The following is a 20,929-nucleotide window of genomic DNA, read 5'->3' as shown; positions in this document are numbered from 1 at the left end:
AATTTATTATATTTTAATATATTTTTAAAAAACTTTTTATATCTCAATGCTTTCCCTGTCAAAGTGAATTGATCAATCTTTATTTTACTAGAATGCATAACATGCTCTTGACTTGGCTCAACTTACCCCTAACATGTCATATGGGCAAGTTGAGCCATATACCATTTAGTTTTTTTTTTTAATTAAAAAGTCGTATTTTTAGAGACCTTCATATAATTCCATAATAATAATTTCCTTCATTTCAGTTATGAGAAACCCGTGTGACAAATGGGGTTTCGTAAACACAGTGTAAACACATGCAAGCACCCCAACAGTTAATTAGTTAATTACAGTGATATTGCAATTTTAATATGATTTTATTTAAATTAAGATTTTTATTAAGTTACAATTGTACAATTTTAAGTTATCGCATTTATTCTGAATGTGCGAGAAGGCAGGTAAGCAACTCAGCAATTATGTTTTTTTGAATGCTGCGACATGACCTTCTGTGCGTTACCGGCTGCACTTCTCCAGCGAGGCCTGTAGGTGGCAGAATCATATTCGCGGCACTAGTTTACCCGTAAAGCGGAAAAGAAGAAGAGATAAACAAATGGCGCGCTACTGGAGTTGTCACTTGGCTTAGATGTCATATTTTGGTGCATTTAACATCGTTGTATTATGTTCAAAAAGAGCCTACCAGAATGAATGATTATTTCTTCGAATTTTGTTAAAAGATTGTGGTTGTCTCTGGGCTTAGACTTAAGAGTGGGTGACTTTTACAGCCTCTTTACATGTGATCATTGTGCTTTGGTTGAAAATGCCTCATATTCAGGTGAGAGGAGTCACTGTGGACTTTCCCTTCACTCCATACCCGTGCCAGGAGGACTACATGAACAAAGTCATCGAGTGCCTGCAGAAAGTGAGAAACCCATTCACCATACACAACCCTTGCATGTAACGTTACTGCAGCAATATTTCTTTATAGTCTTTGAAACACCCTTTAATTTAATTTGCCAACTACTTTGAACGTTTCAGGGGCTTTAAAGATTATAGTCAACAAAGATAAAAAGTCTACCACTCTCTGTTATTTTCAGTTCAATAACTTTTTCCATTAGAGGTAAAATGCAATGTCAGAATGACATTTTACTGAGGGTAGAATGACATTTTTGTTTTACTTATCCTTTGATTCATGTATAACTTGAAGGCTGCGGCGCTTTCATCTAATACAATAAAGATGTTAAAGTCTTCCTGTAAGGTCACATTGTTCTATTCATTTCCTGTTAATAAGAATGACATGCACTTGTACTCTTTCAGAAAGTCAATGGTGTTCTTGAAAGTCCCACTGGCACTGGTAAAACGCTCTGTCTGCTGTGTTCGGCGCTGGGCTGGAGAGAGAACTTTAAAGACACCATCTCTGCACGCAAGATAGCAGACAGAATGGGCGGCACGGAGCTCTTCCCTGACAGACCAATGTCATCGTGGGGAACAGCAGCCACCGACGGAGACGCTCCAAGTAGTGTCCTTCATCTATTGATTCGATGTCGATTTGATTTATTTTCAATATCATTTGTAAACATTTCTTGTGTTTTTAAAGGCTACATTGTTGTATGAATTGTAAGCCAAATCATATTGACAATTGACATTCTGGGCAACCATTGGAATTATATTTCAAAACACAAGAAACAATATCATGATTTTTGTCTTTTCCTTTTTCCTTTTTCTTTTTAAGCTTATTACACGGACATCCCCAAGATCATATATGCTTCCAGAACCCATTCCCAGCTAACACAGGTCATAAATGAGCTTAAGAACACATCATACAGGTCAGCTATCTGAGTTATCACATATTTAAGGGATATTGTACAGTTAGCCATTCATGATTGTTGAGAATATGAAAACATGATTACCTCCTACCAAAATGTTTTTCAGCATATTCTATATTCCATATTCTACGCTACCGTTTGAACATTTTGTAAATGTTTTTAAAAGATGTCTCGGTAACACTTTACTTGAAGGGTTGTGCATAATCACGACATGACACCTTCATAATCATGACATGACACATGTCATGAATATGAATAAGGTTTAATGCATGTTCATGACAACTGTCATTAAGTGTCATTCGCTCAATTATGACATTTTTAATGCAAATATGACGTTGTTTGAGATGTCTTTGTTATGACAACTTGACATAAACCAATACATCATAACCTGTCAGTGTCTTTGTCATGACAACTTGACACTAAGACAACACAACCTGTCATAAATATGTCATAAACATGACAGCAGATTAATTATCAAACTTAAGAAACCACTTAGCTTTATGGGTTAACATTACATTAAACTGTCATGTGGTTGGTTTTGACATTGGCTGTCATGAGGCCATTATAACTGTGTCATGAATATTTTTCTTGAACTCAACTACAGTGGTACACATTTAATTTGTCATTAAAATGTTATAATGGCCTCATTTTCTTTTCTTTTTCTCTTTTTTTTTTTTACTAACAGATAGTATTGTTCTTTATTATAGGCCAAAAATTTGTGTTTTGGGATCTAGAGAACAGCTCTGCATAAACCAGGAAGTGATGCGTCATGAGAGTAACCACATTAAGGTATGAAGATCAGTACCTCACTGTCAGTATGTGTGACACAACTGACGCTTGAAATACCAGCGCTGTATCTCAACACCATATTAATGGAGGCATTATGGCTTATTTCAAGGTCCACATGTGCAGAGCAAAAGTGTCGTCCCGCTCCTGTGTCTTCTACAACAATGTTGATGGTATGAGACTAACATTGGTCACCTGTCAATAGAGATTTGAAACTTTATTACATAAAAGAGTTTCAATTATAATGGTTTTAGTTGTTAATGTGCTACTCTACGAGAACTTGCTGACTATTTTCTTTGGTATTTAAAGAGAAAAGCACTGACAAAGAAATTATGAATTCTATCCTGGATGTGGAGGATCTTGTAAAAACAGGCAAAAAGCAAAGGTGAGGCTCTGCACGTTGTTTCAAGGGCTTGATCAAAGCACTGAAATAAATCGTGTTTTTCTTCGCACTGCTGATGCAGCACCTGACATGATTCCATTGGGAATCTTTTCTTTGAGTGTTTGTAAATAGCGACATTGCTCAGACTGTTTGTTTCCATAGAGTTTGTCCGTACTACCTGTCCCGCTCAATCAAACAACACGCTGATGTCATCTTCATGCCTTACAACTACCTGCTTGACCCAAAGGTAAGACATTTACCCTACCCATCTCATCACTTTAGATACACCACTGTTCAAAATGTTTTTTTTTACTGTTTTTGAAAGCTGTCTCTAATGCCCACCAAGGCTGCATTTATTTGATTTGAAAATATAATAAAAAACAATAATATTGTGAAATATTATTACAGTTTAAAAGACAGTTTTCTATTTTAATATATTTTAAAATGTAATTTATTCCTGTGATCAAAGCTGAATTTTCAGCATCATTACTCCAGTCTTCAGTGCCACATGATCCTTCAGAAATCTTTCTAATATGCTGATTTGATGATCAACAAACATTTCTTATCATTATCAATGTTGAAAATGGTTGTCCTGCCTAATATTTCTGTGGAAAGTGCGATACATTTCTTAAAGTCAAAAAGAACAGCATTTATTTAAAATATGAATTTTTGTAACATTTTAATTTTTGTTGTCACTTGCTAAATGAAAGTCTTCATTTAAAAATAAATGTAAAAAAGTAAATAAATACATTTATTTACTGACCCCAAACTTTTTAATGGTATTATATATTTTTTATACTTTGTAATAATTATATTTTTGATTTAAAATGTATTGTTCTATGATAGTCTTTTTTTTATTATTATTCACAATTTTGATTTCTGTTGATTCACAGAGTCGAAGAGCACACAACATAGAGCTGAAAGGAGCTGTGGTTATTTTTGATGAAGCTCATAATGTTGTAAGTGTCTTGCTGATGTTGTTTGAGACCTCATAGCCATTCTATATTGTTGTTTGTTTTATATTCTATCAAGTGTTTGTGTTCATTTTCAGGAGAAGATGTGTGAAGAGTCCACCTCGTTTGACCTTACCCCTTACGACCTGATTTCTGCCATTGACGCTGTAGATCGACAGCTGCGGGAACATGCCTCAGACATCAGCAAAACAGATTCTGCTGAAGATTTTAATGTGGAATCACTGAATTCAGGTTAGTTTGGCAAAAAAAATTAATGGCTTATATATTTGTGTATATACTGTACAGTACTGGTCAAAAGTTTGGAAAAATTACTATTTTTAATATTTTGAAGGAAGTCTCTTATGCACATCAAGCATCCATTTATTTGATCAAAAATACAGAGAAAACTAACTGTAAAACTTTTGGAACCTGTGATACTTTTTTTCAGATTCATTGATGAATAAAAAGTTAATAAGATCAGAATTCATCAAAAATAGAAAGCCATTATCTAGATTGTAATAATATTGCAGAATATTACATTTTTTTTCTGTATTTAAAAAAAAAAAATGCTTGATGACTATAAGAGACTTTTAATGAAAAAAAACATTAAAAAGAGTAATGTTTCCAAAGTTTTTACCGGTACTATATATATGTAATATATATATCCCAATAAATAACTCCCTTATTTTTGTCCTATATATGATTTTACAGGATTGAAACTGGATATTACCACAATTGCAAAAATAAAACGTAGGTTACACACAAATATTCAAATGTATTTATTTTAATACAATATTTGATTTCTGGAGTTATTTGGAATCCATTTTTTCAGTAATGAAAAACATTTAGCTAAGAGCACAACTTAATCTTACAGAAATTTTGATGGATCTGGAATCTTCCATTAACGGTTTTGAGATGCCAGCAAATAACCAGGGAATCACCAAACCCGGCAGGTTAGTGAAGCATCACTGAACCTGTGAACTGATTCAGTTTGGTGCTGGGAATGTTCATTTTTACATGCACAACTACTTAACTGAACTGCTAATTTTCTGTCTCTTCTTCTTTTAAAGCTTCATATATGAGATTTTTCAAACGGCTAATGTGAACTTTGAAACAAAAAACTCTATAGTGGAAGCCATGGAGCAGATCACAGGATATTTAGCAGGGAGTGAGTATTAACAACTGGTCCTCAATATAATTGACCTTTTCTGTTTGTCAGTTCAACATTTACCCATATGTGTATTTTTTTTTTTTTTTTTTTTCAGGGCCTGGTGTCTTTCTGAACACCAGCGGACTACAGAAAGTAGCAGATATAATCCAGGTAAGAAGTGTACAGCATGCTAAAGAGATCAATTGGCCATTTTCTGTATTTTTATTGTGTTTGTCTGTTTGTCCTGAATCAGTTGGTGTTTGGGGCTGAACCTACAGAGGGCAGCAAGAAATCACAGATGAAAAACGGCATGAAGGAATTCAAGGTTTGCTTCAATTGATTTTCACATTAATGCTGTCTTCATTGTTACATATCTGCAGACATCAGGTTTTAGTTGGAGTGAGTGGTGTTATGTTGTAAATTTGATAATAAAAGAAAATGAATCAAAAGTGTACATTTTAAGATTTAAAGACATGTAAAGACGATTCTAATGTTACAAAAGATTTTTATTTCAAATAAATGCTGTTCTATTTGACTTTCTGTGCATCAAAGAATCCTGAAAAGTACAGCACAATTGTTTTAAACATATATGATATAAAGAAAGGTTTCTTGAGCACCAAATCAGCATATTAGAATGATTTCTGAAGGATCATGCGACACTGAAGACTGGAATAATGGCTGCTTTACATAAATTACATTTTCAAATATATAAAAAAAATGTAAATTGTAATATTTCATAATATTAATTTTTTTTTATCAAATAAATGCAGCCTTATTGAACAAAAGGCTTATTTCAAAAGCATAAAAAAAATCTTACTGACCCCAAACTTTAGAACGATGATGTGTATGTCAGATGATAGTTCCTCTAATTCTTGTCTTTCATCTCCCATTTATGCTTCTGATTCCCAAATCTGTGTCTGATATCAGGTCCACATTCATCCAGACACCAGCAACTTCAAGAAGAAACAGGTGACTGATGTATGGGCTTCCTCCTCTACCAAGAAACAAGGTATGAGACTCTTATTCAATCTCTGAGACACCTTATGTCTAGCAAAATGTTTTCAAAGGGAAGTTGCTAACTTGTTATTGACTGGAGCACACATTCTCTTTTTTTTTATGTAGTTTTCTAGTCATGGAGAATCTGAAATGTATTCCCCCAGTTTCACAGACAAGGCTTAAGCCTAGTCTCAGAGTAAAATGCATGCATGTTTGAGCTGTTTTAACTGAAAGCAACTTGAACTGATCTTAAAATATGTCAGTGCCATTGTTTTGTCTCAAGATGCATACCCGTAATGTTTATTTCTAAGGCACGTTTATAAAAACTACTTAAATGCCCTAATTGAACTAAGGCCTAATCCTGGCTTAATCTAAGCCCTGTCTGTGAAACCGGGCCATAATGTGTATTATTGCTTCAGTATTACATGTTTTGGTCGCATTGATGGTGCACATGAAAACCTCTTCCATGATGAAATGCTGAAAAAGCGTGATCTTGCACATTGAACTTGTATGCCAGAACTATAAAAGATTGAAATGGTGTTGTGTATATTTTATAGGGAATGTGCTGAGTTACTGGTGTTTTTCTCCGGGGTTCAGCATGCAGGAGTTGCTCGGACAGGGAGTACGCAGCATCATTCTGACCAGTGGAACTCTCTCGCCGCTCTCATCCTTCACCTGTGAAATGCAAATGTTCGTGCTCTTCTCCTCTAGCTGTCCCCACTGAGGTTTATGAGTGGATGCTGGTTGGGTGCTAATTCTCTGCTGATTTTCTGCAGTCCTTTTCCCGTATCCTTGGAGAATCCTCATGTCATCCAGCGTGATCAGATCTTCGTCAGTATCATTGAAAAAGGTCCGGACGGCGTGCAGTTGAGCACAGCCTTTGACAGGAGGTGAGTCACATCAACAACCTCTGCTTTGAACTGTCATTATTTATTCACCCTCAGTTTGTTTTAAACCCAGGGGATATTATTTTAATCTGAGAAATGTCAATTAGGGATGTCACGGTACCAAAATTCCAGTAGTCGGTACCGAATACCGATACCATTAAAATTTTACGGTTCTCGGTACCAATTTCGGTACCACAGCAAAATCTGTTTGAACTATTTTTCCAATTTATTTAAGTATTTGAAAAATGACTTTATTATTTATGACGGTAAATTTATGAAACCATTGAAGGCTACATGCTGTTTAAACGAAAATATTGATGATATTGAGAAATGAAAAAGTGAAAAATAAGCAACCTTCTATGCACACATTATTATTATTAGTAGTAGTATTTTTAATTAATGGAGACGAAGTTAAATATATTGTACAGTAGCCTAATATAATTATTTCTGTCACTTTCTTTAAGTTAAACCGAACTTTTATTTTGACGGGTTGCCGTGAAGACCTTTGAGTTTCTGTGCGAGTATATGACGATAGCTTTTCTCAAATGAAACGGTAAAATGCTCATGAAGTGACTCTCAGAGTGGCTCTGGAGATGAATTGAGTCATGAATCATGTCATCATATCGTGAGGCAGCAGAGACTGAAAACAGCGCGAGCGTCAATCGTGCTTTAGTGTGTGTGTGTGTGAGGTAACGTTAAATGAAACCGTGCGTCTGCGCCATTCATTCACACAGAGACAAGCAGAACATGCAGGGTTAATATTTAAATAGTCTACCGAATATACCCGGTACTACAGTACCGTTACTTTGACAACACTAATTTCCACACATGGCTCTTTCCTCCTTTCTTATCAACAAGTGGATTTACAGCCACCACATCAGCAGCGCCGCCGGTCGCCATGTCTCAGCGCTTTCATGAAGAGGACGCAACTTCACGCCCTTCGTGCATGCATGCGCGTCCAGAACCGGGTTTGACCGGGTACTCGGTACCACCGGTACTTGGTACCGTGACGTTTAAATTTTTTTAGTACCGACTTGGTACCGAAGTACCGAATATTTTGACAACACTAATGTCAATTATATTGACCGTAGGCTGTCAAGGTCCAAAAAGTACCATAGAAGTAGTTTATATCAGTGGTTCTCCACTGGTTTGGCCATGGGTGCCACATTTTCCCATGGTCATTAGGCTGCTAATTTATGCACATTAATTGTAAAAATCTAGCTAATACTGATGAACCATTTTGAAGAACAAAACAACACACACATCTTCCCTCTCTGTTGTAAACAAACACAGCGTCAGCTCACGTGTGAATTTGCTTCATAGACTGTAAAAAAAAATATGGACGTAGTGTACGTGACGTCATCCGTAGGTTACTGAAGAGCATTTTTGAAACCCAAAGTGGGCGGAGCCGGCCGTCGCCATCTTGGCCGCGCGTCACTCCCGGATAACCAAAAATGGGCAAAGAGGCGGGATTAGCGGGAGGTGACGTGACGGCTAACAGACAGCAGACAAACGGCTGGTAGTGAAAGCAGCGGCAATCCACCTGTCACTCAAGTGGCCACGCCCTTAGTTATGCAGAACTTTACAGCTTAATATAATTTATACGAATGAGTTATAAAAAAAAATCACCCTCCTCACAGGTGTCATGAAAGGCCAAATTAGCTATATAGACCAAAACCACTTTTTGTACCAGGCTGTAAACATATTTTTTTCTACTGTAAAGTTGGGCATGTTAACATAGGGGGTATATGGGATTGACTCGCTTTTGGAGCCTGTCTCTAGTGGCCAGTCGGTGAATTGCAGTTTAAGTCACTTCCATGTTGGATTCAAGAGAGAGACCGGAAGGTTGCCGCTTCTTTTGCTCCATAGACAGTAAAAGAAATGGACATAGCGACCCCGTTGATTTCAACGGAGAGAGTTGAAGCCCAACATGGGCACTCACTTCCTGATAGCCAAGCGTTCTGCGCAGGCTCAAACTGAGCTTGACGATGTAGTTGTCACGTGAGCAACCGTTCTGACCTTCTAGTAGCTGTGCCGGGACAAATCTGAATTGAAATCTGAAACAAATCTGTTGTTGAAATATTTTGTCCCGTTGCTTTTATGAACTCTCTATCTATGGGCTTCTCCCTTGACTTTATGCCTCCATGTCCACCCGATTGCCTCATAGACAGTAAACGATTGCCTACGAGCTTCTACTTCTGTCTATACGGTAATTTCTCTACTGTGCGACAGAGCGTCCCGTGGTTATGACGCAATCGTTAGCCTAATTTTACAAGAATGGCTTCTACGGGGCCATAACGTAAGATACAAAGTAATGGAGCCTTTTATACATTGTCGTGTTTCTTTAGAAATAAATAATGGACAAATGGAGTCTTTGGACGCCTCAGATGTAAAGTTATTCGCTGTCAAAGTGACGCCAAAATGAATGGGAGTCAATGGGATGCTAACAGCAGGTGATAGCCAGCTACAATGGCGGCCCCCGGAGGCACCTTCAACTTCCGGCTGATGGATTACCCCCTTGGTTTGCTCCCGCGCATACGTCATTATTCAACAGGAAGCTCACGCTCCAAACCGCCATGAACTCGCTCAGGACCATTTGCCGAGGCTGTGGATTAAATGAAAAAAAAAAATCTCAGACACGCTTTATTTAAACTGCGTCTGATAAAAGAGTCAACAGCTTTCATGCATGTCTTTCAAAATAAAAGTCTTGCAACAGAAAAACAGAATTACGTTTGTTGTTTATACTCGTTTGCTATATTGTGAGGTGTCTGATATATATGAGCCATTAGGAGATGTGTAAATATTGTTCTTTTGTTTTTGAAGGTTTGTTCCTGAAAACATGTCGTCTATGGGAAACACTCTTGGTGAGAAATCTTTACACTGAAACAGCATATGATCTTAAACTCTTATCAATAATGATCTGATGATCAGCATAATTATCAGTGTGATATAGGGGTGTAACGGTACACAAAAATCACGGTTCGGTACGTACCTCGGTTTTAAAGTCACGGTTCGGTACGTTTTCGATACAGCAAAAAGTAAGAAATGCCAGAGAAATTTCCTATTTGTTAAAAGAAAAAATAATTTTAAAATAAGTGTGAGTTTTCCTACATCTTGAAACTTTCAGGTTTATAAATGGGTGTCATCTTTGAAGGATGAACAAATAATGTTTTGGTCATCACATTAAAAATAACATTTAAATATGAAGAGTTCAAAAGCCATTTGAAATTTTCTTCTAGAATGAAAATTTTTATCAAGCTTGAAATAAGCTTATCAAGCTTATTTCACTTAAATGGCAATGAAGATTACCTATTAATTGTCATTTGAGTAAAATTACTGAACTTAAATATACAAGCTTCATAAAAATTATCATTCTAGAAGAACTCTTCATATATTTATTTATATAATATTTGAGTTTTGAAGTGCTGGAAAAAGATGTGTGAAGTACTTGAAAGCATTTCACTATTCCAGCCAAACTGGTTACATTTAGTGTTACTATATTAAATCCATGGTGAATGTTGCTGGTCTGTGGACGTAAAGTATTACTAACGTTAGTTCATTCACGGCACAATATTTCTCCTGGTGTCCACGTCAGCGCTGTTTGATCTAATAGAGATCTACGGTTAATAACGGAGAAATGTGAATGCTTCTCACTAGATCTCGCAGCGATGTTATTACTTCAGTGGCGAATTCAAATGTTTTCTTCACTGGATCTCTTAGCGCTGTGTTTTTACAGTGTCGCTTGATCGAGATCGGCTCGCGCTGGCTGCACCATAGACAGTAAAAGAAATGGACACAGCGACCCCATAGACTTCAACGGAGAAAAGTGAAGTCAATTAGAAGCACTCACTTCCTGATTGCCAAGTTTCGTTCCGCTTTCATTACGCTTGCAATATTGCGCAACGTTGTGGTGGTCGCACCAGCGCGAATTTTGTCGGCAGGAAAAATGGTCCAAGGAATCGTTCGGTTTGTATGCGTACCGAACCGGAAGCCTCGAACCGAAACGGTTCAATACGAATACATGTACCGTTACACCCCTAGTGTGATATGATTGGGTTTGCAGTCAATCTGACGCGGGTGGTGCCTCATGGACTGCTGGTGTTCTTCCCCTCGTATCCAGTGATGGATAAGACTCTGGAGTTCTGGAGGGTGAGCGTGATCAGTCTGACCGCATTAAAGATACAGTATGTAGCGGACTGACCAATTCAAACGAGTCGATCAGTTGTGATTTTGATTCGTAAAAAATGTTCAGGGCAATTTGTGAAATGGTTCAGCTGATTCATTGAAGAGAACCAAAACAATTTAAGAGTTAGACAGCATGTTTCTTACACTTGCTTTCACAAGTTTATTGTGAAATGAATAAAATACTATTTTACCAGTGCATTTTTGTTTTTGTTTCTAAGTTTAAAATGTTCACCTTGTTCATCTCTTGCCAACTTTAGCATTTAAGTAACTATGCACTATCCACTATATCCCCTTCACTCTCTCAGGCTAATGGGCATGCAGATCGCATTGAGAATGTGAAGCCCATGTTTGTAGAACCGAGGGGTAAAAGCACTTTTACTGAGGTAAACGCTACTGGTATCAGTCATTTTAATAATTGTGCACTCAGTATGATTTGACATAGATGCTAACAAAATGCCAGCATAGCTTGATCTGCACAAGCTGTCAGTCAGTGCTGCTCTGAAATTGGATTCTTTTGCAGGTGATCGATGGTTATTATGACAAGGTGAATGACCCAAACTCCAGCGGAGGAAGCTTTTTCGCTGTATGTAGAGGAAAGGTGAGACTATAAATATTTGATGTAATAAAAATACTAAATTATGAACCTACACCAGTAATATCAACACATTTCTTTTTGCTTTCCATCTTTCCCCAAGGCAAGCGAAGGGTTGGATTTTGCAGACACGTACGGTCGAGGGGTTGTGATCACTGGACTTCCCTTTCCCCCCAGAATGGACCCCAGAGTGGTGCTTAAAATGCAGTATCTGGACGAGATGTGCAGAAATAAAATTAGTGGAGTGAAGGTACCTGCTCTTCAAAAAGCTCGACTGGGTTTTTTTTTTATGGAATGCAGATATTGTAACTATGTACCAACTGCTGACATTATATATAAGATTTAAATTGTCAATTAACATGGTCATTTATTGCAATTTTAATACAATTAGAATTATTTAAATCCTTATATAATCAGCATTTTAGAATGATTTCTAAAGGATCATGTGACAATGAAGACTGGAGTAATGAATGCTAAAAAATTTTGCTTTGCCATCACAGGAATAAATGACTTCTTAAAATATTGATACAGACAAGTTATTTTGAATTTGAATAATATTTCACAATATTGCCATTTTTACTGTGTTTGAAAATAAAATAAAATGTATTTGCAGTAAATGCAATTGCATTTAAAAAAAAACATTCATAAACAGAAAGTCTTAACCATGCCAGTCTTTTAAACACCAGTTAATATATAAATTATTTATTCATTAAGGTAACTATTTACTTAAAGCATTTATGTATAATACATTGTAAAATTATTTTTATTGCATTAATTATGCCTTGTAATTCACCTTAAGATGCATTGTATGGTCTTGTGAAGAATTGTAACCACCGTTATAATACATTAATACTTATCTATTCATTGTGACGTTACACATTTAGAAAGTATAATGCATTAACATAACCAATTTCAGATGAAACAAGGAATCTGAAAATACTATAATGCATTTTAACTTTGGTTACAATTATTTATGAAAAGGTATAATGCATTATAACATACATTATGAATATCTGTATAATGCATATATTAGATATTATTATATATTACATAAAGGCTTTAAACAAAAGTGTTACCATCATTAATTTTTATTAATTAAAAATTACATTAAATTCATAAATATAATGAACATCAACATAAACATGTTTTTAATTCCTGAACCGACATTCATTTTGATATTTGAGGCATAAGGTGAAAAATATCAGGATGATGGTACAATCATCCTGATATCATAATAAAGAAAATCCCCGCATAAAAAGGATAAAATTCTTGTAAAGAAAAACCTAAGAAATCTTTGATTTTTAGACAAAAATACTATTTTGTCCAAATATTGAATTAATTGAAAAACATTGTCGACCAAATCAAAGTCATATATGGTGCAATATAAAACAGGTAAGGATATAATAGACAGGAAGTCTCTGTAATTATTAGATATGACCTTTTATTGACATGGCAGGGCTAGTTCAGGTTGTAAAATGTCATGTTGTACAACTCCCCAAATACATAGTGATATTTATGTATTAATAATTCATGAAAAATAATTACCTTAAAATATTTGTAAAATATTGCATTATTTAATAAATATTACACCTTTGAATTCTTGTGTGTTCTTATGGTCTGTGGTTGTTCAGTATCTGTCTGGGCAGGAGTGGTACAGACAGCAGGCCTCTCGAGCTGTGAATCAAGCCATTGGCAGAGTGATCCGCCACAGAGAAGACTACGGAGCCATCTTCCTCTGTGATCACAGGTCAGCGCTAAATACTACAACAGCAATTCCCAATTTGACTGGAGAGCATGTACTCCAATATTAATGTTTTGGGATTGTAATCCAGATTCAGAGGCACCGAAGCCCGTAATCAGCTTCCTTCTTGGGTGAGGCCATACGTTAAGATTTACGATAACTTCGGTACCATGGTCCGTGATGCGGCTCATTTCTTTCGGACGGCGCAGAAAACTGTATGTTTATTTCTTGTTCATGTATTCCTGTACAATGAAAATCTGCAAGGCAGTTTTTACACTAATAAGAGCTGACATGCACATTTATTGGTTGATTTGTGTATCAGAGACCAGTTCCCGTTAGGAAAGGAAAAACACAGACCAGTGAGAATCATGCAGACACCAGGCCGCTCAACACAGGCTCCAGCTTTCCTGCTAAGAGTGTCTGGCTCAGTGACACATCTCAAAAGGCCAAAACACTAGACTCACACGTCCCCAGCTTAAAAAGGAGAAAATTAGGTGAGATCACCTCTATTTTTCTTTTTTGTTCTGCCCTTTTTATGAGGTCTGAAGGCTCTTGGACGAATGTGTTTTTTATTAAGACGCATATGCCAGGTCTTGGAAGTTTCACCATCGATTTCCTAATTACTTCAAGCAGTAATCAATATAAAAGTCAAGTAATTAAACAGTAAGTTATAATTTGGTCTCATTCTGAGATTGATTTAAAGAAAAGCCCAGTTGAACAAATGAAACATTAACATTAGATAACGTTTGAAGCCTCAAGTTCATTGCAAGACAAGTCAGCAAAAATGATGATTGTGTTGTTTTAGAGTCAGAAGAGCATTCTGGAAGGGATGGCGCAGCCAGACTTTGCATTCAATATGAGATGGATATGACAAGTAAAAGGAAACCAGTCAGCCTGCTGGACGCCCTGGATGACACAACCAACAAAGGGAGAGAAGACACCACGGTTGGGGAAGAAAGGGTAAGACAAGAATTACATTGCGAAAGAGTTTTTTCAGGCCCTGTTTACACCTGGTATTAAGATGCGTTTTGGTTGATCGGATCAGAAGTGGACGAGTTGACTAAATTCAGGTGTAAACTGCATCTAAAACGTTTTGAGCTTGTCCACTTTCGACCACTTCCAGAAGTTGTCGAAAACGCATTTGACCGGATAGCTTTTGTAGTGTAGACGCACATGTGGTCGAATGTGTTTGAACAGCCATGAAAGACCTCCTGCTGACCTAACGCGTAAACATTATGGGAAGTAGTAGTGGGAAGTTCGGATCATTGTACTGACTCGGATCTTTGAATCTCATTCATCAAAATGAACGAATCTTTTTTCGAGTCATTTCAGCAGAATGTATTTAAAATGTAACATGTTAATAGCCAAATTCCTCAAACACATCAAATGTTGATCGCATTTAGAAGAATAAGAAAAAAATTGCAATGCAAGGAAAAGGCCAAATTATGAGAAACAGAAATGATTAATTCATTTATCTGGGTCTTCAGGCTATGCAGTCTGTTAGTTTACCTCTCCTCCTGATCTGAGTCGTTCGTTTATCCCGTGACATCCTCATAAACTGAGCTATGCAGTCTGTAGTACCGGATACAGGATTAGTTCACGTTTCGAGTCTATCGACTTTGGGTTCGAGACTTCGAGTCGTTCGTTCATCATGTGACAGCCCCATATAGGCTGAGCTATGCGGTCGGTACCGGATACAGAATTGATTAGTTCATCTCTCGAGTCTTCGGGTTCGAGTCATTCGGTTTTATGTCACCTAACTGCATGTTGTTATTAGGCACCTAAATATAGCCTAAAAACAACATGCAGTTAGGTGACATAAAACCATCTTTTAAAAAAAAAATCTTTATCAAAGTGATTTTCCCCATCATAGATAAAAGTTATCTTTTAGTTTATACTTTTAGCATAGTTTAAAGCATTACCAACTCTTTAGTACCACATTCAAATGGAAAAGAGCCATCATGACAGAAATTCATAAAATTATAAATTGAAAGAAATAAAAAAGCTCAAATTTGAGACCAAAAACGCAGCATGTAACTGTTAAAAAAAACTGACTACGTGCTTGTTTATGAGAAAGTTTGGGAATTATTATATTAACTCATTTATGTGTCCAGCGCTGTCACATCACGTCACGTGACAAAAGAACGAAAGACCCGAAGACTCGAGAGGTGAACTAATAATTTCTCTTTCCAGTACAGAACCTATAGGATGTTGCGCATGCATGGTCAACACAAAATGAACGAATCACTCTCTGAGACAACTCGGTAGTCCCGAGTCATATTAAAGATTCTTTCAAAATGAACGAATCGTTCATGACCGACCCATCACTAACAGGAAGCACTAGCCAGACGGGATTTAAACTTTGTTGGCTGGAGACCCAAGTTTGGTTTGAAGACGAAAACATACCAAGCACAATGTTCTCTCACCATTCCTGATTTCTAACACGCACTCACAGCGTGGTCTCGCGACTATCAGAGCAGAAATGGAAGCTGCTGCTCTCCGTATGTTTTTCTGTTGTCACAGTCGCATTTATATTGCAAACTGAGCTTATGAGCTTATTTCATCCAGTAGATTGAGAGATAAGAAAAAGCCCATACTTTTACACACCCATAGACCCTACCCTCGAAGAAATCAGGACAAAAGTGGTTAAAAGTAGACAAAAGACCAGCACCAGGTGTAAACAGGATTGTGTCTACCGTCCACTTGTGATCCGATCGACCAAACGCATCTATATACCAGGTGTAAACGGGGCCGTTGTTGCACTTTTTTCCGAACCAGTGTTGTTTTCTCTCTACTGTTTTATCACCTAATGAGATGTAATGCCGAATATCAGAGCAGCTCTTTTCCTTATGATATAAACTGCCATGGTCCAAAAAAAGTATAAAAAAGTAGTCCCATGTGAAGTTTGCGCCATTTTCCAGATCTACTGAATTCATGCTAGCTTACTGTGAGAAACACTTGTATATGCACAAGACATCACATTTCTCTGAGAAATTGGAAGTGAATAACCTAGAAAATGAGTTTTTGCGGACTAAATGAGATATGAATGGTGAAGAATTGCCTCCTAAATCATGATCAGGGTTTTGAATGACACTTTTGATCCCTTTTTATCTGTTTCTCAAATCTTTCTACTTTCATCAGATTAGCTCATTGTGCAGGTCTGTAAAAAATGTCATATGCCGTAACATAACTATGTGAGCAAATCTTTTTGCTAATTTTCCCTTTCTCTCATTGGTCTGTGACCCTGCAGGCGAGTCGCTTGTCTACTCTTTCCCTCCAGCATGACAAACGTCTGGATGATGAATCGAGGGGTGGGAAACGGAAAATTAAAGTGGTTCAAGAGCGGGTGAGGCATCTTGATTGATATTTTGTGAGCTCCATTGGAGATTGTGAGATTCAAATAGAAAATTCACATTCCTTTACAATATCCTATCTATCTATCTATCTATCTATCTATCTATCTATCTATCTATCTATCTATCTATCTATCTATCTATCTATCTATCTATCTATCTATCTATCTATCTATCTATCTATCTATCTATCTATCTATCTATCTATCTATCTATCTATCTATCTATCTATCTATCTATCTATCTATCTACGGTATGTATCTATCTATCTATCTATGAATTTCTTCATCTATGTTGAAAACAGTTGTGCTGCTTAATATTTTTGTGGAAACTGAGATGCATTTGATTCTTTGATCAATAAAATGATCAGCATTTATTTGAAATAGAAATGTTTTCTATCATTATAAATGTATTTACTGTCACTTTTGATCAAATTAATGTGTCCTTGCTTATTAGAAGTATTCATTTCTTTAAAAAAAAGAAACAAAATCTTAAAGACCCAAACTTTTTAGTTGTAGTGCTGTTTTTAGGTTTCCTCAACCTGGCACTATTTTTGCAGTTCAATATTTGGTGATGCATCATGCATATATTACACTTTGCCATCAAATTTAGTAGATTACCAAAATAAATGGAATTGGACATTAAAATGAACATGCCATGCTTTTCCTTTGATCATTTTGATTAAAGTAAACGTATTCTGTTTTCTGCTGGCTACGTTCCAGAAAACAACGGCTTCCTGTACTGCAAAAACAGGCAAAGCTTTCATGATAGAGCTGAGACGATGCCTGAGTCATGAGAACTTCAAGCTCATCATGGAGGCGTTACAGGCGTACAAGACAACCGATGACCTGAGTAACCTTCTGGCTAATGTGGTTGAGCCCCTCATACAAGACCACAACACACACAGACTGCTCAGAGGTGCGGAATCTCAGCATATCCATCCCATGAGTAATGCGAGTTATGTTTTCACTGCTTTTTTAAAGTTAAACTTGGCCGATTTCCAACCAGCTTTGGATTGTCGGTAGTATATATAATTGAACAATGTTTACTTGTTCTCTGTGTTACTTAGGCTGAGAAAATCATGTTTGTTTGTCAGCAAAAGTCTTTTGACAGCTGCTGGGTTTACGTGAAAACTACAGATTATACTTCCGCATTTTTGTATCCCTGCAACAGACAGTTGGATCGACAGAGGGTTATTAACAGAACAGTTAGTGTAAGGATTTTTATGTTGTAAGGGATTTTATGATGCGCATTCTCTCCGTATTTATGATTCTTTGCAGCCTTTTGCCACAAAATATTTTGCCATACAGAATACCATTTCAATTTATTTCTCACTGAATAATGCAATCTGAAGAGTTGAAAGAGCGTTCAGAGCACGCTTTGTCTGTCCTGTTCCTGGTTTACATTAGCTATGATCTCAACGCTCTCTCATTCGGCGTCGAGCTGTCAATCATCTTATGTGAGTCAACGTGACCATAATTTCACGTAGGATGACACTGTCCTGTGCACTTCCTCGTTCTGAGCTCTGAAAAACAAAGCCAAAAAAATAATAATTCTACACGTCAAAAAAAACGAAGAGAATAAACACACGATTACGTTAGTATATGGTTTTTGTGTGATTAGCATGCGATTTTGCAGTATATTCATATGAAAAATTAATGTTTACAGTGAACATGCTAAGCAGGTGTAGCGCTTAGCTCCATATAAAATGCTAAGTAAATATAACTTATTTCAACAACATTATAACCAAAATTCATATTAGATTACAATCAGAAGTTATTACAAACACTCATTGGTGGTTTTATAATATTATTGGATAATATTAATCTTTTAAATTGTGTTATGTAGCCTGATGCTAATTGTAGCTCTAATGCATCTGTTGCGCCAGGAGGTTTCACCATCTATTTCGTTACAAAAATTCACATAAGGTCCCAAGAATAAGGTTTTTTGTTTTTGTTTTTTTAGAAAGACTTCAGATCTGGGATGAAAGTGGTGTCGATGGGCAAGACATGTAATGTTAGAATAAAGGCTAATAATGGCTGAATAAAAACAAAAGAATAATGAAGTCTCATACCGGCAGAGGTGCTAACATTCGTCGAGAAAGGACAATAGAGTCGTGAATGGGCAGTTCTCCAGTCCAGACATTAGAGTGCAGGGGAGTTATAGGGGCAATAAATAATGTCATTAGCATTTTTATTAGCCTTCTCTTAAAGCACATAACATGGTCGTATTAATTCATAAAATGCAGTTTTAGAGGTATAACCACACTTGTGGCTTCAATTTAATTGTGGTTGTAAGTTGTTATACCACATTTATATAATATTTTTATACATTTTTGTTTTTGTTTTTATGGTTGAGCTTATATATTTCCATATTAATAACAGTCTGAGTAATTCTCTTAACTCTCAAGTATCAGCTTTCTAAATATCTGTTGATTATTTGTCTATCCAGAATGACTTGTGTCATTATCAATTATTTTAAAACAAAACTTTTTTCCTCTGATCTTAACTGATCTTCCCCTGATCTTTTTCTTAAGGTCTTTATCAGTTCATCCGACCACACCATAAGAAAGATTTCGATGAGCGTTGCTTGGAGTTAACAGGTGAAGGTTGTGGCTATAAACAAGAGCATTCTTTGTCCAGGGAGGAGCAAAAGGCTCTTGGGCAGAACACAGGTAACCTTTAACTAGTAAATAGTGTGTAGCAGTTACAGTGGGCCTTATTTTATCTCCCCGTAATCATAAATAACAACGTTTTGTTATTTTTCTAGCAAAAGCCGAGATGGCGCCTGTAAATCCACCCAACGAGCAGCTGAACTCGAGTCAACAGCTGAACCAAGGTGGTCCTCACTTGGGAACCGTAGCACTTAATGGAGGGGATGGTCAAATTGGAGGTATATTGGAGCTTATTGATAGTAACTGTATTAAAAAGGCCTGCTCCTCACTTTTAAAGGCAAACATTTGTACATTTAGAACTGATAAAGTTTGTGTAATTTTTAACAGTGAATGTAAGTAGTGAAGACCAGAAGCCACAAACATCCATTAAAGAAGGTCCATCGTGCTCCTCTCTGCTGTCAGACATCAAACAGGCCATCGGTGCAGAAAAAACCCGTCAGATGTTTTTAGCCTTGCAGGCGTATAAGACGTCAAACGATTATGAACACATGGTGTCAACTGTTGTGAGTTTATTGACTGAGAGGGATGAGGACATCGCTCTACTAGAACGTTAGTCAATTTCTTTTAGGTTCATCATAAACATTTTGCTTGATCAAAATCTATCAACAATATCTGTTGGGAAAGAGGCTGAACTTGTTCGGTTTGGTCTAGGTTTATCTGTGCTCATTCGACCACAGCACAGGAAGCAGTTCGGTGAGCTGTTAAAAGCCTTGACTGGAAATGATTCTGTAGCAAACCAGGATTCAGACATGGGATCAAGTCCACCAAATCAAGGTATTGTGTTTTAATTAGAGTATGTAAATATTGTATTCTGCAACAGGGATAGTAGATAAGTGTTTTCTAATTATTCTTAATATTTTTTATTTTCTTTACAGCATCTCAGTTGTCTGCAGGAAAGACTCAAAGCAAGATATCATCCTTCTTTTCGTGAATGCTGCTAGAACTTTGAGATATTGAATCAATATCTTTGTATGTTTTACATATATCATGCATGAAGAGATTTATGCAGGAGAATGTTAAATTTACTGATTTAAAAAATAAATGAATTAAATGAAACTGACATGTATGCATTTTTCATTAAATTCATTACGTTACGTATTAAAAATAAATATATGGGTTTTATACTTCTTTTAAATTGTGTTTTACAAGTTCTTTTAATAAATGTTAATTCATTTTTAAATGAAAAATAGTTTGAGTGATTTCAGTCTTCTGACATCTTCTCTGTACCATGAAGTAGCACTATTGTTTTAATCTTAATGATTAAAATATATTCGCCCGAGAAAATATATTTTCCTGAATGCGTTTATATGAACACAGCACATAGGGAAAATGTACAGTATAGAGTTGGGATGAATGATTCATTACATTTTTTTTTATTGCCAGGAAAATATAATGCAAAGTACAATGTTAAGATAATATTAATAATGT

General features: G+C 36.4%; 1 protein-coding gene across 1 annotated transcript; it reads left to right on the top strand.

Annotated features, from left to right (window-relative positions):
- The first annotated feature begins 571 nt into the window (after nucleotides 1–571).
- Nucleotides 572–20,561, top strand: rtel1 (regulator of telomere elongation helicase 1). The gene is made up of 33 exons (XM_056252718.1): nucleotides 572–898; nucleotides 1,294–1,492; nucleotides 1,709–1,802; nucleotides 2,510–2,591; nucleotides 2,701–2,761; nucleotides 2,898–2,973; nucleotides 3,133–3,217; nucleotides 3,864–3,929; nucleotides 4,022–4,175; nucleotides 4,635–4,673; nucleotides 4,798–4,876; nucleotides 4,994–5,091; nucleotides 5,189–5,244; nucleotides 5,327–5,398; nucleotides 6,001–6,082; nucleotides 6,627–6,759; nucleotides 6,846–6,959; nucleotides 9,780–9,820; nucleotides 11,020–11,105; nucleotides 11,447–11,524; nucleotides 11,662–11,739; nucleotides 11,837–11,983; nucleotides 13,365–13,480; nucleotides 13,566–13,689; nucleotides 13,797–13,968; nucleotides 14,280–14,434; nucleotides 16,725–16,820; nucleotides 17,550–17,745; nucleotides 19,364–19,501; nucleotides 19,597–19,719; nucleotides 19,829–20,050; nucleotides 20,153–20,275; nucleotides 20,377–20,561. The coding sequence occupies exons 1-33, from the start codon at nucleotides 797–799 to the stop codon at nucleotides 20,430–20,432; spliced, it is 3,543 nt and encodes a 1,180-aa protein (XP_056108693.1). The 5' UTR covers nucleotides 572–796; the 3' UTR covers nucleotides 20,433–20,561.
- Nucleotides 20,562–20,929: the final 368 nt, after the last annotated feature.

The sequence above is a fragment of the Rhinichthys klamathensis genome, unplaced genomic scaffold, assembly GCF_029890125.1.
Source record: "Rhinichthys klamathensis goyatoka isolate OS25496 unplaced genomic scaffold, OSU_Roscu_1.1 h1tg000098l_1, whole genome shotgun sequence".
NCBI lineage: Eukaryota > Metazoa > Chordata > Actinopteri > Cypriniformes > Leuciscidae > Rhinichthys > Rhinichthys klamathensis.
The sequence above is the reverse complement of the archived record's forward strand: the minus strand, read 5'-3'. Positions and strand labels throughout refer to the sequence as shown.